This window comes from Mya arenaria, chromosome 17 (genome assembly GCF_026914265.1).
Source record: "Mya arenaria isolate MELC-2E11 chromosome 17, ASM2691426v1".
In the NCBI taxonomy this organism is placed as follows: Eukaryota; Metazoa; Mollusca; class Bivalvia; order Myida; family Myidae; genus Mya; species Mya arenaria.
Genome location: NC_069138.1, coordinates 27,246,331 through 27,271,571, shown reverse-complemented (window position 1 = coordinate 27,271,571; position 25,241 = coordinate 27,246,331). Strand labels below are relative to the sequence as shown.

General features: G+C 32.9%; 1 protein-coding gene across 1 annotated transcript in view; it reads left to right on the top strand.

Moving 5' to 3' along the window:
* The first annotated feature begins 360 nt into the window (after nucleotides 1-360).
* LOC128224009 (choline transporter-like protein 2) overlaps nucleotides 361-25,241 on the top strand; it is a 29,974-nt gene continuing 5,093 nt past the window's right edge. Inside the window, exons 1-21 of the mRNA XM_052933589.1 lie at nucleotides 361-528; nucleotides 6,660-6,705; nucleotides 7,934-8,007; nucleotides 9,992-10,070; nucleotides 10,931-11,018; nucleotides 11,978-12,112; nucleotides 12,391-12,457; nucleotides 14,196-14,328; nucleotides 15,090-15,173; nucleotides 17,025-17,137; nucleotides 17,763-17,897; nucleotides 18,573-18,672; nucleotides 19,033-19,231; nucleotides 19,629-19,678; nucleotides 19,938-20,114; nucleotides 20,636-20,764; nucleotides 20,954-21,023; nucleotides 21,723-21,796; nucleotides 22,952-23,117; nucleotides 23,970-24,054; nucleotides 24,412-24,520. Coding sequence (XP_052789549.1) covers nucleotides 468-528; nucleotides 6,660-6,705; nucleotides 7,934-8,007; nucleotides 9,992-10,070; nucleotides 10,931-11,018; nucleotides 11,978-12,112; nucleotides 12,391-12,457; nucleotides 14,196-14,328; nucleotides 15,090-15,173; nucleotides 17,025-17,137; nucleotides 17,763-17,897; nucleotides 18,573-18,672; nucleotides 19,033-19,231; nucleotides 19,629-19,678; nucleotides 19,938-20,114; nucleotides 20,636-20,764; nucleotides 20,954-21,023; nucleotides 21,723-21,796; nucleotides 22,952-23,117; nucleotides 23,970-24,054; nucleotides 24,412-24,520 — 2,174 coding nt within the window. The 5' untranslated portion in view covers nucleotides 361-467. The remainder of the gene's footprint in view (nucleotides 529-6,659; nucleotides 6,706-7,933; nucleotides 8,008-9,991; nucleotides 10,071-10,930; nucleotides 11,019-11,977; nucleotides 12,113-12,390; nucleotides 12,458-14,195; nucleotides 14,329-15,089; nucleotides 15,174-17,024; nucleotides 17,138-17,762; nucleotides 17,898-18,572; nucleotides 18,673-19,032; nucleotides 19,232-19,628; nucleotides 19,679-19,937; nucleotides 20,115-20,635; nucleotides 20,765-20,953; nucleotides 21,024-21,722; nucleotides 21,797-22,951; nucleotides 23,118-23,969; nucleotides 24,055-24,411; nucleotides 24,521-25,241) is intronic.

The window sequence follows — 25,241 nt, the reverse complement described above, 5'->3', positions numbered from 1 at the left end:
ATTCGCTCGTCCTACCCTCCACTCCACCTATATAACCCCCTTTTCTCTCTTCCCCGTTATTACTTTTTATCTTTCTTTGTCCCCTACCACAGTTTTAAAAATATAATATAATAAAGTTTCATATGAAAATTGATAGTTCACGTCGCAAACTACATTTAAAAGCGGTGGGACACCACTTATTTGACTTATTATATTTGTAATACGCAAAGGGGAGTCACCGCAATTGGAGTTCGATGCGATTTCTACAATAATAATTCGATATTTTTTGTACCTGGTTACCATTAGCGACATGACGCTACTCGCACCTGCAGATTGATCATGTGGACAAGGTAAATGCATTGATTGGTGCAAATCTATTTATATATGACATGATTAAGGAATATTTACACAGACTTGATAAATCGTGACTTAAATTTTCGCGTTAACTTTCGGATTCACTTGAACATTTTGAAAAATAACAATAAAACATGTGTGGCGGCAGTCAAGTGGACGATGACGATAACTCGGGATCTGGAAAGGGGAAATTTGGTATTTTCACATTATTTTGTTATTTTAACTGTTTATAGGAGTATAGAAAGATCGATTTCCAAAAATGGATCCGGGATCAACAGGGATCATATATTTGCACGATCTACTTTTACTTACATGTACATGTCGACTACTTTAAGTACTGCATCACAGTGTGCTTCATGATCTACATGTAGTCGGTGAGGGAGGGGGGGGGCTCTCCCCCTATTTGGCAAACTAATGTTCTCTAAGAACACCGTATTTTAACCTTAAATTCATACTTTGACAATTAAACGCTGATATTTACATGTATTTTTTCTTGAATAACAGGTTGAAATGCAAATGCATTAACAAATTTATGCAGTATGTGTCATTTCAATACCTCAATGAAATAAAAGCTTTTGAGGGACTTTGATGGCTGTGTCCCCCCTTCACCTTATTTCAAGGTTTTTAATCTTTAAATTAAATAGAACTCCCCTTCATCATACATCATATCCCTGTAGATATATGCCAGAGGTGGCCCTTCTATGTATTTGAACAGATACAGAGATACAGACATGGAGTTAAAGGAGGAAGGGGTTCCATTAGACCATACATGTATAAACAGATCTGAGAGTCTTTTGACATTTTTTTGTTTGGGTGAATCTAATCCTAACCTCTTTACCTAACACTATGTAAAGGTGATCATAACAATTGTCCAAATATTAAACAAGTTACCCTTACTTGCATTATTACGTTGCTAGAATTCAACATGCCATATCAAAAATCATAAACAATCTTTTGACAATTGCAAATTCTATTTTAAATTGGACTACAGTAATAGAATCAGCCGTCTGCTTCAGCATCTATCTTGTTCAATTGTCACAAGATTAAGCTCTCTCTGGACTCAATATAACATATACCTCCCCGGTTAACATTGTTAAAATCTACATGTAAAAGACTAAGAATTTTGAAGGTATCAAAAATGTGGAAGACCCTCATCTTAATCTGGTGCTTTGTAACAGCAAGTCCAAAACTCGCTTAAATAAACACATATAAATGTTATAAAATATGAAAAAGCAACTTGTACCGGTAGTTCAATGCCATTCTTAGGGGGCGAATGTCAGGAAGCATATTTTTTGTCTGCTTCTCACCTGCATAAGGGATTTTAAAATGACTTGGTTTAAATATTCACCACATAATGATGCCACAGTCAGAGCCAATGTTTCATCCACATACATGTAAAGGTCAGGACCACATTAAAAGATAAAAGGTCAGATAGCCATTTTTTTCACCTGATTCATATATTCTCTATCATTCAAAGAATTTATGTTCACAACATTAAGATGATACAGTCAGACAGATTATTTTTCAACCAAATACAAGTTCAAGTTCAAGGTCAAGGCGTCAGGTAGCCATTTTTGTGTCTGCTCCTTAAAACCCATTAAACATTCACAGTTTATATCTACTTTCTTAAATGTTCACAACAAAAACATAATCATTTATTCTGACATGCAGAGCAATAGTTACAACCACATACATTTGCCATGAAAGTCAAGGCCACACTTAGGTCGAAGGTCAAATAGCTATTTTGTATCAGCCTCATTTACTTAGCAACCTGACATGACACAAATGTTTTCCAAATAATAATATTCTCAGCTTGTGCAAAGCATACATTTCCACCATGTCATTTCGAGGTCAACATTGTGGATCTAGGTCAGACAGCTAGTAGCAAGTGAGAGTAGTATTATTGTACCGATGTGGGCCTTTCAACCAAGAGGTTATGGGTTTGAACCCCACCAATCCAATATTGGTCTGGTGGTAAAGGTGTCAACCTCTTGAAAGATGCCATAGGTCCCCACCACAGGATAATTCTCATGGCCTCTTGAAAAATTACACAGACTGTACTATCAAATGTTTCTGCTGAGGTAACAGACTCGATGCATTATTCATATCATTTCAGCTTGATCTTCACAATCAAGCTAAAATTAATGAGTATGAACTAGATTGCCAGTCTTCTGTTTAAGTCTTCAAGTCCCAGACACTAATTTTAAAGTTACAGAACACTTGTACAATGCACATATAACATTTAGCCAACATTTAGATCTTGATTTGGTAACCTCTCTTTTATCCTCAAATTCAAGGGCAAACTTATGGGTCAAAAATAGGGGAGTCCGACCAATTTGTGTACGTCATATTATTATCTTCTTTGTGAATTCCTTCTTACATAAACCTAGTCATTCTTAAATAATAATAAAAGATAAGCTTTGTTTAAAAAACAGAAATAGTATTAATTTGATGATATTTATCAAATTATATATTGAAGTGTATGTTTTGTGCATTCATGCAGTATAAATGCTCTGGCATAATTGTGCAAATCCTTAATGAGTGTTATAAAAGATACGTATCAGTCCTTTATAAAAAAAATAATGATGAGTGATAATCATCAGTGAATATTTGAAACGTTGATTTCCATTGTTCCAACCAAAGTGTGACAATGATTTGCGTAAGCAATGATGTCATATCACCGAACATTCATTCAAAATGAACGTAAGTTGTCCTCTAATAGAAATTTAAAGATGCACTCTTACTCCCAAATAAGATGTACCACAATTAATGCATTTATCTTAATATACTAAAAATGATGAATACATGTAGAAAACAATGGTTCTGGATACTGAGTTTAATTTGAAAGAAAGGTGCAGAAAACAAAGTATTTCAACCTGATGATAGGATAGTAGATCACAGTAAATCTTTTAGCACTCACCAATCATTTAATATTTTTGAGTTTTCAGCTATTAAATACACAGTGACAGTCTTGTTATCAGTAATTAATATTTTACATAAATGGTATATCACTTAAAATTGTTTGTAAAACTGGTGTATGTATTGATTTTGAATAAGATTGTATCTTTAATAATAGGGCAATGAATATGTTAATTTTAAGTTCATCTAGTACCTGCATATCCCTCCTGAGTGCTACAGAATCATATGTTGTTTCATGTACGCGTATTGAAGAGTTTAACTACTTCCATTTATTAATCATTCATTCTATAATTAAAAGTAATTGATTAATTTGTTGGCTTGTTAATTTATATAAGACTAATGAAAAAAGCGTTTGACCCTGAGGAAATTACATGTATGAATAATTCTATAATATACCGTCGTAGGAAAAACATTTCTTATTAAGCTGTTTAAACTACTTCTTAAAAAGGTCATTACAAAAATATGATGAATAGTAGATCCGATGTCATTGTAATACACCAGGAGAAACAATACAAGTATTAAGGAAAACAATTATAAGAAGTGACGTCATTGCACTGACAATATTACACAAAACTTTTCTATTAAAAGGTTAAAAGCATGTCTAAGAGGTTAAACATAAAAAGACTTTAAGTGCTATGATGTAATTAATAATTCCTCGACCGTATATATGCACTATTGTATTTTAAATTAGTTATTGATCGCGCTAAATATTTATCAAGTAGCCAGGCGATTGTCCGGTTGTATTTCCCTTCCATTCTTATATTATGAGTGTTCTATTACTTTCGTCCATCAGTGTTTTAGTGGCGTGATCTGTATGTATTTAAATATCTCTCTGAAATATTTCAAAATAGTTGCATATGATACATGTTGAAGCGGTAGTACAATTCATTTCCTTTTGAAAATGTCTCGGGTCTTTTTCCATTGTCATTTTTTCGCCAAATACAGGTTCACTGTAATGCGAAACCTACAATTTTTCATTTTATTTGTTATTTTGCCTATGAGAAGTAATCTGAGTACATGTATAACGCTATTAAAACATCCTCTTTGTAGAGACCAATGGGTGCATAATTTAGGGTTACTTCAGTATTTATGTATTCGTTATTTATAAACAACGCTGGCTGATGTATGCAGATTGGGTTTATATAATGGGCCTATAATACAATTTTATTGTCAGCTTAGATAATCATGTTAAAATTGTTATAATGAATGTTGTTTTTTCCTTTATCTATTTAATTAAGTCTGTGATTAATGACTATTTAAATTTATTTAATTATGTTAATTATATGAAAATTATATATTTAAAAATCTTGAAATTCAAAGTGGCTCAAAATATTCATATTAACTTATTTATTATTTATTATATATGCTTTCCCATGGTTTATAGGGATAAATCAGTGAAATAAAATGAGATTTCACTGCTTAAAAAAATACATATCAAACAGATTAACAATTGAAGTACAAGAAAATAAAAATTAAGATTGATTTTTGAAAATAATATCATTTTGTAACAATTTGATAGTTATTGATCAAATAAGTACAATTGGAAATGATCTTTCTACATGAAAATTAATAATGAAATGAAAACAGCCTATTCTTGTTAAGTATTAATTTAGCAAATTGATCCAATAACTTGCCATTGTGTTTCTCTGGCATAAGAAATCTCTTATTGTAAAAGGATATTAAAGATTTATCACATTCTACAGATCTCATTTTATGGACTTATCCAAACTTCTGATTCTTGATCTAAAGCTTTATTTTATTGCTGCAATTTCTGAAGAACTTAAGTAAGCTTAACCTGTAGTTTAATTGTTTTTTCCCTCTATTATCATAATAAGCATTGGCTCAGCAGGGGATGGGTTTATAGGGGTGAGCTTGTTGAATTTTATTTTATTTTATGGCATTTTGAATAAATGCCCATTTTCAATCAGCGCAGAGTGTTTCTTGTATTTTTACCTACATACATTACTAGTTCGACCGGCTTGCGGTTGCCTTTATAACCTTATAAGTGTACAATATATAAATAGTAATTTATGCACACTTTTTAACAACTACATAATAGAAGCATTCGGACCTCCATCTCCTCCACCTCTTTTTATGCCCCCACAAAGTGGCGGCATATAGGGTTGCCCTTGTCCGTACGTACGTCTGTCCGTACGTACGTACGTACGTACGTCCCGAAGATTGTTTCCGATCTAATTCTTGAAAACCGTTTGTCCAATCCTCACCAAACTTTAAACACATGTTTGTGACCATAATATCTTGATCAAGTTCGATAGTCATGGAAATCGCTTTAGTCATTTAGGAGTTACGGCCCTTTTTTGCCAAAAATACTTCAAAAATATATGTTTCCAATCTAATTCTTGAAAAGTATGTGTCCAATCCTCACCAAACTTTACATACATGATTGTGACCATAATATCTTGATCAAGTTCGATAGCCATGGAAATCGCTTTTGTCATTTAGGAGTTACGGCCCTTTATTTGCAAAAAAAGACTTGAAAAATACGTCCCGAAGATTGTTTCCGATCTAATTCTTGAAAACTGTTTGTCCAATCCTCACCAAACTTTAAACACATGTTTGTGACCATAATATCTTGATCAAGTTCGATAGTCATGAAAATCGCTTTAGTCATTTAGGAGTTACGGCCCTTTTTTGCCAAAAATACTTCAAAAATCATTATGGCTTATTTTCTGTGACAAAAAACCGAAGTGGGGGCATCCGTGTCCTATGGACACATTTCTATTTCATCTTGAGAAAACTCTGAACATTTCTTTTGCATTTTTGCACTAAATTCAAGTATTACATAAATACTACTGGAAATTTCTTAGATATTCCATGACTGTCCTTATAAGGTCCATTTTCCAAAAAGTATATAGTGTGAAGATCCTTGAATTACCCCTTGAAGCCTACAAAAAAAAACATTTGGAAATACTTGACATTGTGCTAAAAAAAAGGTTGAAAAAATATTAATTTTTTTGGACCTGAGATTTTTCATTAAACCAGCTATCAAATAATCCTGAGGTCATCACAGGAATTTTTGACTGTTTGGACTGAAATGATATATTGAAGACATTTTCTAACCAAATACTTTCAAAAATACTGATTTCGAACAAAAACCTGGTCTCTTTAATGATATATTTCAAGTCATTTTTGTCTAAATTTATACTGACAAAAATAACGCTTTCTATAAAAAAAAAATCTCTATTAGTAAAAAACTGTATTATTAACATATTATGACTTTTAAATATACCATTTCATACCAAACACTGAGTTGACTTTCTGTAGGGGTCATCAGGCATCCATAGTTCCCTGACTTGTGTATTCCCCCCATAGAAATTACAGTGTTTTTTATGACCCTTTTGGGACCAAAAATTAATAAATGTAATTTATATTCTCTTCTTTTCCAGGGAAGCCTAAAGAGTTCAACAAGAACCAAGGACCAATAAAAAACAGGTAACAATGGGTTGATTGTTCAGAACTTTGTTAAAATTAACACATGATTAGCAAACATTGTTGTTGACCTTAATTGTGAATTATTTGATGGTGTGCTCATATTTCAATAAAACATGTACAGCGATGAAACAGTAATATCTCAAATCTTGGGACCAAAATTGTATTTCATTAAACTTCCAGAGCAGTAGCAATTTGAAAGTTAACAACGATGGTCTTAACAAAGTTGTTAACTTTAACAAGTTTTCCTATAATTTGCTCATAACTTTTAATTGATAAATAGTTGACCATTTAATTATTAGCTTGTCTGTTTGTATTACAGGAAATATGTTATGGTATTGTCATAGCTATTGTGTTGATATCATGCCAGCATTATTTTATGCAAAGACTTCAACATTACTCAAAAAAGTTATTCAACTCGGTTATTGGAACTTGGTACACATGTTGCCAAAAACTTATATAACAAAGCCCATAACCCAGGGTTTAATAATTGTTGAGTTATGCCCCTTGTTCAAATGAAAATATAAACAGATAACATTGGCATTAATTTTGCTCACCAAAGCTAGACTATTTCGAGACTCCTGCTCTATTGATCTCTACAGAGTCCAGGCATTATTTTTTGACTGCATAAATTTGATATTAAACACATGCATTGGTTTAAGTGTTCTAAGATTGATTTTAAAATTTACCATACTGCTGCAAAAGTCAACATCCAATATTTATTATTTACATTCACCTCGTCATTTGTATAGATAAAAGCCTGATGTTTTTTTATTGTAAAACATGCAAGGAGTTATAACGCCATTGTTTATTTCAATATTGAGATCCTATTGGATTAGCGTGACGTCATTAAACAAATGATATACGACTTAACATAAAATGAAATATCAGCTTTCTTTGATACAAAGGTATGTTGTTGGTCATATCTTGAAGAACGAATACTAAATTACAGAAGATACCCGGTACTACTAATTTTTAATTGTAATGAATATTTATTGAAAATGTAAATATATAAGTATTGATCGCATTTTTCATAACAAAAATAGAAAAGGTGACCAGTCCTTAAAAAACACATTAAAACTTGGGCGTGAACTCTCACAAATTATTTAGTTGGCATTGAAGAAGTAATTAAGATATGTAAATTATAATCTCCAATTCCAGAGTTAGCTATCTAATAACGTGAAATTACCAATATTATATTCTGATGGTGATATATAATGTGTTATTTCAGGTCCTGTACCGACATAATATGTTGCCTGCTCTTCCTGGTCTGTATAAGCGCAATGGTCATCATTTCCATTGTTGGTAGGTAGTCATACTAAACACAACACCTATTCGTTTCCAGCATAACCACAGTGCCGTAGCTACACTGAGGCACACGCCTCTGTTTTTTTGGCACATAACAATTTCTATAGCTCTAAAAATTACTTTTTTTCGGCTTACTTCATTTGCCTCAATGTTCACAAACCATCGACCAAAGATACTCCAGAATGCAGGAAATCGCTTCTTGCAAATAATTAATCCGGGGTGGGATGGCGGGGCATGCCCCTGCACCCCCATTGACCGTTCTGCCTCGATTTATTTTTAAGTGTGGCGACAGCACTGAACCATTCTGGTTAATTCTCAATATTCTGTACCATACTTTTGTAATGCCATTTTAAATCCCATATTATCTCAATAATTATAGCAATGCAGTTTTTTAAGCAAGTGTCAACTGATGGAAAAATCGAGTGCTATACTACTCACTCTAATGTCCATGTTGGTTTCACACCTTGGTTAAGGTTTTGCATGTAAGCATCTTTAAGTCATTATCTCGGCAAATACATCATGTATTGCTTTGCAACTTTAGAACAGTGTTCCCAACCTGATCCAACCTACCTGTACTTAATTCATGAAAATAGGATACTCTTTCTTGCATGTGAAGCAAAGTCTTGCCCTTTATTATTCGACTTAGAAATTCTGGTCAATGTTAATTTAAGCAGGTATCGGGGTAAGCACAAACGGGTATGTCAATACATAAGCAACTTTTACATGTATTGCATTGAAACATTTTACTAGGGTTCTCAGCCATCCAATATACTTTGAATTCAGTAAGAGAACACTTTTTTTACATATATTGCAAATAATGGCCATTTATTTTTTGACTGGGAAAATTGGGTTCAGGTTTTGTATGTACCGGTATTAAAAAACTTATTTTAAAGTGATTCAATTTTGCATGTTTCACCAAAAGGCAAAACCAATCCTTATTTGTAAAAACAGTGAAATAGTACGCTGTATTGATTTAGATGGCTGATTGATTGTTGATATTTGTACAATAAATATTGGTTGAACCAACTGAAAGCATAATTAATGCATTACCCTAACTATATGCATGGTAAATCATCTATGAAAAGTTCAAACTTAAGCTCTACCGATATTTATAATATTTATTGAAAAATGTGACAGAATATGTTCAGTTTGCAGAAGAGCGTTAGTAATGCTAATGAACATTTTAATTTTTAATTCTTTTTTAGCTTTATATATAATGCATTATTATGTTTAACTTATTTGACCTTGAAAAATTTGAATCAACCTATATTTAGCCCCTAAGGCTTTAACTAACTTATTTTGATAAAAGAATAATATGACATGATTTTTTAGGGTTTTACTGGGTTCCCCCTGGGTATTTCAAAGCCGTTAGTTCAGAGAGCCAAGCTAGGCCCCTTTGCGGGTTAAGGGCGGCACACCTTATTCATTTCCATTATCCTTTAGATATTTTACTTCCTTGTATTACACAAGGTGTTATGAATGTATAAATTTACAATAGAAAAAAGCTGTTGAATGGGTAAAAATATTTACAAGTTAGATCAATTACAAAACTATAGTAACTGTATACAAGTTGATTCACGGTTATTCAGGTTTACTGTATCATGTCGAGATGTATGTTTAAACTGGTTCATTGATGCATTGAGACACCTGTTTTGCACAGCAATATGTGTATTCTAATTAACCGAGGAAAGAAACTGCGCCTTATACGAAAATTGGCCAAATAATATCAAGTCTTACAATGAATTATGAGATGTATACCTCAACTATTAATTGATTTTGGGGCCAGGCCTCAAAATGTCCATGGTCAGTCAGCCTGTGACAAAAGCCAGGTTAAAACTGATTGGTCAGCCATCAGAAGAAAATGAACTTGATTTTGCATTGACAATATTATTAATTGTTATTAACATTTTGCTGCTGTAATAGTATAAAAATAAGATTTTTTTATATTTAAAACCTTACGTTTTTTATATTTTTTTCACAGGCTATGCATATGGAGACCCGAAAAAACTGCTGTACCCAACTGATTCTGATGGCAACCAGTGTGGTATAGGCGCATACTCGTAAGTGAAAGCATTCCCCATCATTACTAGGGATACTTTCAATGATTTTTCCTGTACATTTATATGTAAGTCTTTGTTTAAGATTAGATACCAAAATACAGGTAGGCTTAAGCAATGTCTCATAGTGAGGTGTCATTGCACTATTTAGATCAGTCTATTTCAACAGCTTGCTATAGACATTTTCGCAGTCATCTTACACAAGAATGATTCATTTCTGGACAGTTGGACTAACATTTTCATTGTTTTGAATCAGGAACTGGATTATCCATAAGAAACTATGCAGTAAAACCTTGGCAACTGTCAATATAATTACGCGAAAATGTCGTTCAATAGTTAAATAAAGCTTAAAACTCCATTTATGATTTTCAGATAATTTAAAAGTAATCCTTAATGAGATTCCTCATTTATATATAAAATGTTTTTATTATGACTTCAACATGAACCAACATAGCAATGAAGTGCATTAAAGTGTCTTGTCTTGGAAAATAATGAGACCCACCCCCACCCACCCTCTTTTTTCGTTAAAATTACATCTGAATATCATTGTTACATTTAAAAACAATGTCATGTTATTTGGTCCTGATCCATATTTACTAGAGTGCTCTATAAGAAACATACATTAATTGTCTTTTTAAAGCAAAAAACTACGGAAAAGATGAACTCAAAAAAAGAATGAAGCAATGGTCCAAATTTAATGTACAGAACGCAATAACAAATAGGGTCAATGGGAAAAACGATTGCAGGTTTGGAACCTGGAAACAAGCATTTTTTCGTAACACCTTAGTATTAAACTATATGTTACAGTCTTTCAATCTAGTGCCTGAGTAAAATATGATTTATATGATCTTTTTCTTTTTCAGATCACGGCCAAACCTTGCCTACTTTGACATCATGCAGTGTACCAAAGTTGGTTTTGCTGCCATTGCAACAGGCTGCCCCACTCCGTCTGTAGGTTCCTTTACTGTATTTTGTCTCCGTTCAGAAGAAGAGAGAGTTATTTTGTCACTGCATGTATATTATTCAGTCTTGGTTTTGTTATGGAGAGATTATGAAAAAGAGTTAACCTTTTGTCAATTGTTACTCAAACTATGACAATATGCTGATCTTTTGAAATAAGCCTTCATGCCTGCATCCATGCCTGTGTGTGTGTGTTGGGGGATTGGGGTCCAATTTATTTATGAAATAAATTGAAAAACAAACCAAACATAAAACAGGAAATGGGAATTTTATTTTCACTTTTGTTTAATCATTGGGAATTGGGCCAAACTTGGTGAAAAAACAACAACAACACACACAGCGTTTGCATCTGAGCATACCATGTTCTTGTCCTGGCAAGTTTTAAATCTTATCTGATGCCCATATAAGTTCTTCGGACATTTCCTCTTAAATCGGATTTGGCAGCCAATAATAATTTTGTGGTGTGTTTACATTTTAACACAAATTGGATTAGCCTAAAGCAGTAAATTAGACTAATCTTAGAATAACCTCAAAATCAAAGTAGCTGACTTATAATGTGTCAGTCTTATAATTACACGTGTGCCAATTTATTACAACTGGTTCATTGAATAAGTATGTGGTTTGTTTCAAAATGATGTTGTTCATTTAATAATGATGTGGTCATCCATTTTATAATTAAGTGGTTCATTTTATTAAATTATGTGGTACATTTTATAATTAGGTGGTTCAATTCATAATTATGTGGGTTTTATCATAAATATGTGGTTCATTTTGTAATTATGTGGTTCATTTTATAATTATGAGGTTCATTTTATAATTATGTGGTTCATTTCATGATTATGTTGTTCATTTTATAATAATGTGGTTCATTTTATAATTATGTGGTTCGTTTTATCATCATGTGGTTCATAATTATGGTGTTTGTTTCATAATTATGTGGTTCATTTCAGATTTGTGTGGCAGACTGCCCAAGTCAGTATCACACATACTTGGAGGTGATAGCGGACTACAGCAAAGCAACAGATATGTTGTGTAAAGATAGCGTTAGTAGTGACCCTCTCAATGATGTCACCTCACCTTACAACGTAAGTATTGAAATCACCAGGGACGTACTTTGTCTGTTCTCGAAAACAAAGTCAAGTTATTGATTAAGCTTCGGTGTTGTTGACATCATCATTGTTGTTAAAAAATTGCCTTAGGTGTGCAAAAATAGAAATTGGTCAATAAACTGGCCATCAAACAGTGCTACAAAAAATAATACTTAAACAAATATTTGACATTAGCCATTTTAATAGCTGAGTAAAGATTGAAACTCTTGATTGTAATGGAAAGAGGTTTTCATAATGTATCTATTGTTTTTCAGACATATTTAAAGTCCACTCTGATAGACACAGAGTTGTGTGCTTCGTATTATGTTTCATCTACAGCTTGTAAGTATAACATTATAAATCAGCAACTTTCAGAAATCATTTTGTTGAAATGTAATTAGCAATTGATATCACTATATTCATTGGACATGTTACAATGGTAAATAATGGATAATACATTATACATCAGAGAGATTGGAAAAAATGCAACACATACATGTTGTATGTTGCAATATTATTTGAAATGATAACAATTACTTATTAATGAGCCACATTGCTTGATTTTGAGCCATCTGACATAACAATCACAAAAGGATATCCCTGCGAATAGCCATTAATTAAAACATTGCCCACTGAGTTGAAATGTCTTCCAATCTTCTTTATTTTAAAGTGTTTTAATTGGTGCAACATTTTATTGATGATTTATGACAATTACTTGACTACGGTTTCCAGTGAAACCACAGACTTCATCCCTAACTTAATTGGATGCAGTTATAGTATCTGTTTAAAAATGGCCTGATTGTTTACTTGAATTGACAGGAAAAAAGTCATTGTCATCAGCCTTTTTCATAACTTGCAAACCATTCAGCGTATTCAACTTAAACTTGGTACACATGTTGGCAGAGTCAATATGCACATGTATAGCAAGGCCCATAACTCAGGTTTTAATAATGGTGGAGTTATTCTACTTTTTCAACTAAAAAAAACAACACCAGTTAAACATTGGCGTTCTCTCAGCAGCACTGTTGTCTACAGAGACACTTGGGCTATCTGACTAATCATCAAGCCCCAATTTTTCAAAACTTCTTTTGATAACAGGATTTAGTTAAGGTCATTATTTATTTTTTTTCAAAAAATTGCATAATATTTACTTCTTTTAGATACCAGTATAAAGAACTTATTACAGGATTGAGCTAAGGTCATTATATTTGTTTTTCAAATATTTGCATAATATTCACTTCTTTAAAACATCGGTATAAAAAACTTAAAACTTATTCAATTATAATATGTATTTTGGCTGGTTAAAATAAGCTTCTTAATCAAGTCATTCAGTTAAATATGAAGCAAGTCTCACAAACTGAGGTAACTGACTGGCAGACTAAACCATTATAATATAATTTTATGTTAATGGAGTTGACTATAGTAAGTGGGTTTGATGAAACTGGAACCCACTAGGCAATATTCTTTGCAACCTAAATTCAGAAGTCCAACAATAGAGCTAATTAAGGATGATCATTACAAAATTTTAAAAGTTTGTTTGAATTTATATTAGGCTTATTCTTTAAACCAGTCATCGCTTGAAATTAAGAGGATACGATTTTGCCCATTATTTGTTGTTGGTACAAGACATTATGTTTAAAATGCAAAAGCCTGATATACATAAAACTTTAGACTTAAGTCCATTTCCTAAGATTTTTAAATTCATATTTTAAAAAAAAAGTATATGTGTTTTTAACATAAAACATTGTATACACAATAAAATCAATGGTATTAAAGTATTTCAGATATTATTTGGTAATTATAGTAAATAACCAGTGAGATTACTTAACATAAGAAATTGACTTAACGAAGTTAGGAAATTACTTTGGTGATTTATTATTACCGACCGTTAGCATAATCTAACATATGTGATATCAAATGATAAGTGATACTTAACTTAAAAAATTGACTTAAGTTAGGAAATGACTTAAGATGCTTTATGAACACTGACCCTGAGCATAATCTTACAAAGCGGTATCAAATGATCAGTGTTCTTAGGCATATTTATCACCATTGTTCACATATATATTTGTATTTTTAGTGGTTGGGCGTTGTATTCCATCCATATTTGTTGATGGGTTGAACTATGCAGCTCAGCTGCAAGCGAATGGACACAAGCTGGAAACTGTGGATGGGGAGTCGGTCACGGGAGATACACTCAACACAGCGAGCCAGTAAGAATTGGAGCACGATTATATATTGAAATGAACAAAGTGATTTCCACAAGTACAATCAAAAACCCCTTGGCTCCATATCCAAGGGACTGGCCAAAATACTTCAAGGCTCAGGAATATCCAAGCGGGAAGGCTTACATAGAGTAAAAATAAATCGGTCCTTTTCAAAAAGTTCAAGCCAATGATGAAATAGAGCCAAGCAATATTGAGCCAACTTTCGACTGTACTTGTGGATTAAGTTTTCAGTTAAAATATATTCATAGTCATAGCCATTGAAGCATACTATTGGACTAAAATGTTGTTATGTATATATCATTCACATATCTCAGTAACCCCTCGTAAGATTGATGTTTTTTGGGGGGTTTTAACGATCTAAAAGTGGTAACTTCAAAAATCTTAAATCTGTACATTAATGAGGTCACAAATGGCAACATGTTGGGGTTTTTCCTTTACTTAATGTTGATTTTTTAAAATGGCTAAAATTTGTTTCACTCAAATAATGTAGTCGCAAAATAGTGAAAATATGACACTAAGATCATTTTGATTTATAATTAAGATCAACTTAGAGCTTTATTGAAGTGGGCCCTTCAGGAAACTGCTGATGTGGTTAAGATTGCATATAATAATAATTATAATAATAATAATATTAATAATGATTTCGATTATATGATTTGACAGACTTTAAATATAATTATTGCTAAAAGTTTTTTATATAAGTTTTTTATTTAAGTATTAAATGCAGCTTAACTCTACCATTTCAGGTACCTGGCCAAGTTCTATGCCCTGCAAAACTATGCTGAACTTGTGTTTAAAGATGTTCTCAACTCCTGGTGGCATATTCTAGTGTAAGTTGGTGGCATATTATAGTGTAAGCTGGTGGCATATTCACGTGTAAACTGGTGGCATATTCTAGAGTAAGTTGGTGGCATATTCTAGTGTAAGCTGGTGGCATATTCTAGTGTAAGCTGGTGGCATATTCTAGTGTAAGTTGATAGCATATTCTTAAGTGTAAGTTGGTGACATATTCTAGTGAAAGCTGGTTTCATTCTAGTGTAAATTGGTGGAATATTCTAGTGTAAGCTGGTTTCATTCTAGTGTAAATTGGTGGAATATTCTAGTTTAAATGTGTGGCATATTCTAGTGTTAGTTGGTGGCATATTCTAGTGTAAGTCGGTGGCATATTCTAGTGTAAGCTGGTGGCATATTTTAGTGTAAGCTGGTGGCATATTCTAGTGTAAGCTGGTGGCATATTCTAGTGTAAGCTGGTGGCATATACTTGTGTAAGTTGATAGCATATTCTTAAGTGTAAGTTGGTGACATATTCTAGTGTAAGCTGGTTTCATTCTAGTGTAAATTGGTGGAATATTCTAGTTTAAATGTGTGGCATATTCTAGTGTTAGTTGGTGGCATATTCTAGTGTAAGTTGGTGGCATATTCTAGTTTAAATGTGTGGCATATTATAGTGTAAATGTGTGGCACATTCTAGTGTAAGTTGGTGGCATATTCTAGTTTAAATGTGTGGCATATTCCAGTGTAAGTTGGTGGCATATTATAATGTAAGTTGGTGGCATATTAAAGTGTAAACATGTGGCATATTCTAGTGTAAATTGGTGGCATATTTTAATGTAGGTTGTTGGCATGTTCTAGTGTAAATGTATCATATTCTAGTGTAAATGTGTGGGATATTCTAGTGTAAGCTGGTGGCATATTCTAGTGTAAGCTGGTGGCATATTCTAGTGTAAGCTGGTGGCATATACTTGTGTAAGTTGATAGCATATTCTTAAGTGTAAGTTGGTGACATATTCTAGTGTAAGCTGGTTTCATTCTAGTGTAAATTGGTGGAATATTCTAGTTTAAATGTGTGGCATATTCTAGTGTTAGTTGGTGGCATATTCTAGTGTAAGTTGGTGGCATATTCTAGTTTAAATGTGTGGCATATTATAGTGTAAATGTGTGGCACATTCTAGTGTAAGTTGGTGGCATATTCTAGTTTAAATGTGTGGCATATTCCAGTGTAAGTTGGTGGCATATTATAATGTAAGTTGGTGGCATATTAAAGTGTAAACATGTGGCATATTCTAGTGTAAATTGGTGGCATATTTTAATGTAGGTTGGTGGCATGTTCTAGTGTAAATGTATCATATTCTTGTGTAAATGTGTGGGATATTCTTTTGTAAGATGAATGCATATGATTTTCTAGGGTAAGTTCGTGGTATACTCAAGTTTAAGTTGTTTTTACCATCATATTCTGGTGTAAGTTTAAATGGCATTTTTTAGTGTATGTTGGTTTCATTTTAGTGTAAGTTTGTGGAATATTTTAGTGTAAGTTGATGGCATATTCTAGAAAAAATTGGTGGAATTCTCAAGTTTAAGTTGTTTTTATCATATTCAAGTGTAAGTCGATGGCATATTCAAGTTTAGATTGTATTTACTTACATTTTTTATTGTAAGTTGGTTTTGACAGCAGTTATAATTAACTAGTCAGGAGGCAGTATCAAAACAATAGCGACTTTTATAAAACTGGAATATATTAAAGTCAGCTAATCAATTTCAACTTTTCAAAGCTTATGTTAAATTATTATATAAACATCATGATATAAACCAGTTTTGATAAAGATTTGTTCTAGTTTAGGTCTTATACATAAACAATTTTAAATATAAAAGAGAAGAGACATCTTGTTGATACCTCTTTTCAGTGGTCTGGGAGTAGGTGCATTGTTCTGTTTCTTTTGGATCGTGCTGCTACGCTGGATCGCAGGAATCGTGGTGTGGATCACTATAGCTCTCTTCCTTGGCTGCTGGATCTTTGGTGAGCTTAAATACAATACCAAGCATTGCTTAAATCTGGTACCCTGTTGTTTTTTATGATAAACACCCATGTATACGTATTCTTGCTACAATATTCATATTCAGTTGTTGTTTTTCTCACTATAGTTGGAACGGGGTTGGGGGGTTTATGATTGGGAAAAAATGCATTATTTTGACTAAAATTGGAAATTCCAAATTGTTTTTAAATGAACAAGAATGTTATAAAAAAAGACAGAAAAGATATAAGAAACTGTTGAGGTGTTTATCTTTAAGAGTGAATTAAGACTCTTCTATACATAAAATGTTTTTAGGGTCCGATTTAAAAAAATTAAATTGGGGATTGTATTTGCACATTCAGGAAAGAGGTATATGTTAAAGCTTTGTGAAATGGGCCAAATTTTGACACCAAATTTTTCAGAAAACAACAACACTGATAATTGTGGAGTTATGCCCCTTCATTGTCATGGAAAAACAGACAAGCCTTTTTAATAATCTGCCTGCCGAGCTCTTGTGTTACCGACAATATAGCAGAGTTAGTCTAATTGTAGTAATAACAATTTTGACATTCATTGTAAATAACATATCAATATGTTTATAGAGTTATTTTATCTCATTTTCTCCCCCAGCCTGTGCATGGAGCTACTACCGTTACTACACGATGAAGAACAGCGAGACCCCGGCTCAGGAGTACAATGTCGCTCCTTTGTTCTCCGGGGAGTTTGAATACTATCTCCAGATCAGAAAAACTTGGCTCTTTTTTGGTATGTCCCACAAATTTAGATGTTTTCCCATTAGTTGGATATGTTGTGTTGTCTGATAAAGAACTTTATCATAATTGCAAATCATACTTTTGTCATATATTATTACAAATATATTCAGTGTGTTCCAAATTAAAAAATTCCTCGTTGAGACCTCATGCAGAAGCCGGTAAAGAGGCTCACTAACTTATGGCTAATTGGCTGTGCACCGTACCCGAACTCTGGGGGTCAGATGGTCTGATCAATGATTTTTCGTTCATAAGGCTTTCCATTTTCATGAATTTTGACATTAAATATGCAGACTAAAGTGCATGCACAATATCATATGCCATTGTTTAATTCCCTTTGGTGAACAGTAATCACTGCCATCATGCAAATCATATGATGAGCTGATCAAATTCATTTAACACAATCAAATCTTTAAAATGTTCTTTCATTTGAAATAAAAAAAACTGGTTTTCAAGACAGAATGAAACTTTGAGAAAATATTGCATAAAGTTTAACATGTATAAAAATTCAAAATATTGCATAAATTTTAGTACATGTGTCAAAATGCTCTTCTTCAAAAAGACTTGAATTCTAGCTATTTTCATAAATGGTGTCAGTGATCATTTCTACTTGTCAAGGAAGATAACGGCATAGGAGATTGGCACAAAAAATATGTTCTTTCCCTTGTAGGATGTGGGTCAGCCACGGTTTTAGTCATCCTCCTGCTGATCTTCCTCTTCCTCGTCAAGAGGATCTGTATCGCTATAGAGCTCATTAAGGAGGCCTCAAGGTGAGAAAAATTCCAGTGACGGTAAATTTTAGTGCGAAGAAATTGTCCTTAAAATTTAAGTTCATTTTATTATCATACAGTATGAATAATATAAGTTCTTGCAAAATGAATTGTATTGTCCTCATTAATATGTTAGAATTAAAACTTGGTTGTACATAACAAGAAATGTAGTGGCTTAATCATTATGTAAAATTCTAAGCAGGGCCATTCAAGAAACTTCAGATATTTCCAGTTTTCCATGGCTCTCGGCCAAGCAGACATAACCACTCTAATTCTTTATAAGAGTTACCTCTGCCCTATGCTTAGTACTCAATTGTTATCTGTAACAAGGTAAATAACACCGCTTAATTTTGATATCAGAGCAATCAGCAACATGATATTCGTTCTGATCTGGCCAATCATCCCCTTCCTGCTGCAAATAGTGTTCCTGTGTTATTACGTTGCATCGGCTGCTTACGTGGGCTCGATGGGCAGTAAGGATTTCTACAATAATGGTACCAACACCACTGATAATGGGGGAGTGTCTTACTACATCAAGAGAGCTCCGTGTGATGAAAATGTGAGAATGCCGAGATACATGTATATGTATTATAAATTCTGTTATCAATTGCTGTATAATTAAGTATTACTTGCATGGTGACCTAGATTCATTGAAATTAACTTTTTTTATCTGGGTATGTTAAGTATGTATTAGTCAAGATATGTTGAGAATTTTCTAGAATGTTTAATTTGTTACATGTATAGCATTTTTGAAAAAAAAAGAATTCTCATGGAATTTAGAGAAAGTTCTTCAACTTCTTGAGGATTGTTGTAGTCAGTTTAGGAACATTGGTCTTAAAAAATGGAAAATGCAAATCACTCGTTTATTGTTGAGGTTGCCGATAATCGATAACATAATCTCATAATCGATTATAATGATGTGTCTGTATTCTCTCATTTTTTTTCATTTATTTTAGGATGCCAACACTGGAGCAGCTTGCGAGTTTGTGAAATATGGGGGAGATGAGTATGTGTTTAAAATTGGACTTTACGTGACTTGATTTGCTGTTTTACATTGTCCCTACCTTACCTAGCATTTTTCAAACTGTTGCCTTAATCTCAGATGTATTCTTTTAAGCCTCATTATATAATTGTTAATATGTTAAAAAGATTAATGATGTGTTCTTGATATCCCTGCCATGCAATATTTTACTCTTCAAATAAAATTGCTTTGCAATACAATACACATGATTATCAAGATGTATTATAGTAACACTTATTTGTAGGTACACTATCCCCTTGGAGATTTTCCTGCTGTTCATGTTCTTCTGGTGTATGAACTTCATCGTGGCTCTCGGCCAGATGACACTAGCAGGATCTATTGCATCATACTACTTTGCCTACGAGAAGCCGAAGGACATTCCAGCATTCCCAATCCTTGGAGCATTTTACCGCTCGATAAGGTACACAATTATTGCTTTAACATTTCCTTTAAGATTTTTTTCCTTGCACATGTATTTCTTCGTCTTTGAGTAGCCCAAAGGTGTTTCGTCCTGGAAGGCATTTTACTGCCCAATAAGGTTAGGTAAACCTGGACTGGAATTCATTGTATAGTTATCTTTATAAAACATAATTTTAAAAGATTATGTTTTGGTCTATATGTTTTGCCTTGGATAAATACAGTTAAAGCTTTTTAGCACTAATTTCCAGCATACACCAAGAAGGAAAGTTGTTAATAGGATAAAAGCGAAATGCCAAATGCTGTATGCAATAATTAAAGCAAAAATTCAGCTTATGTTAAACGACTGAAAAAGGTTATAGCTAGGTCTCATTCTGATTCTGAAAAATATTGAAGGGAAATCCTTCTTAAAAGTACCATCAGGGCTTGCTGGCATAAGTTACCTCGCTGACCACAACTGTCCAGATGATTTGAGTGAGTCTACAGTACCTTTACACACTTATAAATGTATACTCATTATTCTAGGTACCATCTGGGCTCGCTGGCATTTGGTTCCCTGTTGATAGCGATCGTTCAGATGATACGAGTGGGACTGGAGTACATTGACCACAAGATGAAGGGCAGTGAGAACTGCCTGGCTAAGTTCATCCTCAAGTAAGAGTGCTTGGAAATTAACCATTTTCTTAGACTTGGGCCTTATCTTAAAAGCATGTTAGTTAAATTTTAAACTTAATAAAAGAAGTATTTAAAATATTAGTTGTTGTTTTTTTAATTACTTTTTATCAAGAGGTGTGAAGGTTATATAACATTGTATACATGTATTTTTTTCTTGTATGATTGCAGGTGTTTGAAGTGCTGTATGTGGTGCTTGGAAAAGTTCCTCAGATTCTTAAACAAGAATGCCTACATCTTGGTAAACCTTTTAAGCATTGTTCAAGTTTATACCTGCATGTATGGTCGCCATTAGGAAAAAAACTAATAGCTTTTATTATTATAATTCGACTTGGTAGAACCGTTACTGGTTGTTCATTTTGAGACCGTAAAAGTTTACCTTGCCCATGATTCAAACCTTGGACTTGTTTGGTAACAGGCATGTCCTATTAGAGAAGAACCTTGTATGGTGTTATCATTTACAATACAGATGTTCAGCTGAGTCAGAGTAACAATGTAGCTCTTACCAGGGTTTATTCTTTCTGTGCACCATGCTCAAAAAACTAAAATGACTAACAATCTTATTGGAGCACTCGCCGAACAGGCCTTGCCAGAATGCGAGTATAAATAAGCTTACACACCGTCAGATTTTTGGAGCAAGAACCCATCAATATATGTGTTGAGTTATGTATTGTATTCATCTAAAAATATTCAGGACCATTGGCAATTTCCAACACTTAAGTCAAAAATGTGTTGAGTTTTGTATTGTATTCAACTGAAAAAAATTGAAGAGCATTGAGACAAAATGATAGGTGCCTAGCTGTAACTCCCTCGATAAACACAGGTATATACTACAGTCTAATTCTTGCAGGCACCCCTCAATTAATGGATGGTATAAGGAAACAATGAATTTAAATGTTTGATTTGGTTTATGTGTAAAAGTTTTTTCTTCTTACTTCAGATTGCAATCCATGGCAAAAATTTCTGTGCCTCAGCGAAGGATGCATTTTTCCTCATCATGAGAAATATAGTCAGGTAAAAACAGATATTGCCATGTTAAAAACGAATATTCATATTCGCCAAGTGCGTTGTGTAGATAAAACTTGACGTTCATTTTTGTGTAATAGCAAGATGTTAAGAAGTCAATGTTAATTTCAATGTTGTGCTCCCATTGGATTAGCCAATGACATCATTTAACCAATGATATAAGATGTTGCAAAAATCAGCTATTTTTTTATACAAATGTATGTTGTCGGTTACAATTCTCTAATAACAATTTCTCAATTGAAGAAGGTACTGCTCATTCTTAATCCTAATGAATAATTCTTTAAAATGTAAATATAAGTATTGATCTCAATTTTTTGTGTTTATGCTGTATGAACTAATTACGGAAAGCAAGCAAACGACCAAGAAGTGCTAGCGGCCGCTTCATGGAATTTAATCACGTGCTATACTGCATTCATAAACGCAAGAAATCAAATGTGATCAACCCATATTAAGGGATTACTATATTTGACTTTATCATGTGATACCCCCAGTAAGCTATTATGATCTGCTGCATGTCACTTAGGAAACCTTGCAATCATAAATAATTAATGAGACATTTTCATTGGTGGTCAATAGAGACCTCTTGAATCTAAGCCAATGAAATTATTTTTTGTGTTATTTTCTATACAAAATCCCCCATATGACATAATGGTTAATCTTGTAAGTTGAAGAGTACTCAAAAGTAACAGGTGATTTCATTGGAAGATGATAAGTTCCCTCCTACCTCCTTCATATTCATGAAAACAAGATCCGATCGTGTCAGTATATTTTCCTATAGTACTTTCATGGTGTATAACAGAATAATAAAAAAATGCCAGACTTGCTGATGATTATGAGTTAAACTTCAGAAGCGAATATAAATGATTGATTTCTGTCAAGTACAAGTTGTTTTGATAGTGATGGTTCCAAGCTTTCTAGTGTTTTTTTTGCTTATAATTGGGTTTCCATCAAGGTTTCTTATTCAAAGCATCGCTACATGATGTAGCATGACTGTAAAAAGTGAATAAATCAGGTTACGCCCATGTATAAGAGAGTGATTCAAATCATCAAGACTAAGCTAGATTGATGAATCAAGCATGGTTTAATTTCATCATATAACTGTCTGAATTTCATTGTTATGAAATGTTTAATTGCTATTTTCAGAATTGTGGTGTTGGACAAGGTGACAGACTTTATCCTGTTTATCAGTAAACTGTGCTGCGTGTCTGCAGTGGGGGCGGCCTCGTTCTTTTTCTTCGGAGGTTACATCAATATCACATACTTCTCCGACTACGTTCCCACGCTCAACTACTTCTTTACGCCCGTCATTGTGAGTAATAATATACACGCCTCGATATCACAAAAATACTCTAGTCAAATCTCAGTCTCATTTTCTCAATTCGTAAAACATTAAAGACATTCAATATTGTGTATGTTATTCAATATGTTGATTAAAAACTTTGGTCAAGATTCCAAAGGAAAGTTATTCCAGCGAAAAAATGTAATTGAATACAACTCATTGTTCTTTTACAATTAACATAAAAAAAAAAATTCTACTAATTAAGATTTTATCAATGGAGTTGAGATTGTGTTTTGACCTAAGTATTTTTGAGGCCAGGCAAGGCACTCTCAACATTAGACATGGCTACAATTTACTTGAAAATGATAACCACACCAGCTTATAACAACATGCTAAACTATAATTTTATGGTTCATTCTTAAAGTTTTTGTTTTCTCCAATATATAGACTTTTTTTAACAATCGCTCAGGATGATGTGTAAAAAAGTTACAGCTGAACTTAAAATTCTCTTTTGGTCGATGACCTTATATCGAAGACACATGTATATACATTGTAAAATAATGTATATACGAACAAATACATTTCAATTCTATCCAATGTACAAATCAGCTTGACGTGGTATTGAGACATAGGTGATAATATTAAATAACAATGCCTGAGACATAATTTTATGTTGGATAAATGAAAATTTCCTGTATGTGTTTTTGTTCTTTACTTAAACAGAAAACTTGTTAGAAGAATTATTTTGTTTGGAGGGAGGTACATGATTTACGTATTTTCTCTGCACGTTAAGTCATTTCAAATGATACCAAAATAATATGTGGTCACTAGGCATCGAAATCAAATATCTGTGGACCCTAAACATGTTGTTCTCCATTTCAGCTTGTGATAATTGGTACATTCCTGATAGCGTCCCTGTTCTTCAGTGTGTATAGTATGGCAGTGGACACTCTCTTCATGTGCTTCTGTAAGTCCTTAAAGGCTGCCTCTCATTGAAAAAAACTGAATGTACTGTTGCTTGTTTAAAGCTAAATCTCACTAGCCTTTTGGTCAAAGTAATCCAAAATGTTTATTGGATGGCCAATACGTATGTATCCAAAAATCTTTGTTACAAGAATTTTGTTCACATTTTACATGAAATAAATTTATTCCATATCTGACCATATGAAACATGAACAAGTCATCAATTGGTCCAACCAACTTATCCAAAAACGCCTTGGTTTAAAAGGAAATTAATTTGATCCCCTTTTCTCAGGCAACTGTGCACTTAATTTTTAATTTTATAAATCCAAGTTGATTTACGTTAAGCTCCTGTATTTTCCAGTGGAGGACCTTGAAATGAATGACGGCTCCGCGGAGAAGCCCTATTACATGAGTAAGGGGCTCATGAAGGTCCTCGGCAAGAAGAACAAGCAACTCAAAGAACCAGAAGGAAAGGATTAGTTCCCTTGGTTACAGATTAACGCCCTTTTTTGAGAAAAATATTAAGTTTAATGTTAATAAAACCTAGTTGATAAAAACCTGATAAAGTTTACACTCTTGTCTTATTTGCGGATATGTTAATTATTGTAGTTTAAAGCTAACCCCCCAAAAAGGTTCCATAGAATCTCAGTTTCATTCTTGTCAAATATTTACCACCAAATTATGAATGTTTTCAGCATTTTTTTTTTAATATTATAAATACGTAGCATTTCGTATTAAAATGCGGTGAATCTACCTCAAACAGCGATTACTAATGGGAACTGTTTTGCTTTTTAAAGGGACTCACTCACAAATTTTTGTTGGCAACATTTTTTTTTATTTTGTTGACATTTACTTACCGGTATTTATATGAACAAACACCAAACAGCAACTAGCAGATACCCATTCGAACAATTTTTTTTATTTCCAAGCCTAAAATTATTAATTTTTAAATAGCATAACTAACGCTTTTCTGCAAAATAGAGCATTATCTGTCACATCTTAAGAAATTATTACCAGTATAGTATTCATTCCAATTTTGTGTTCAATCATTGTTCACATTTTACACAAAAAAATTGTTGTTCGACTCTATAAAAAAACGATCGAGTCCCTTTAATAAAAAAGCAAAAACAATAACATAATTATTTCAAAGTTGTTGCAATATTATGTTTGTTATGAATGTTTTTTGTAATC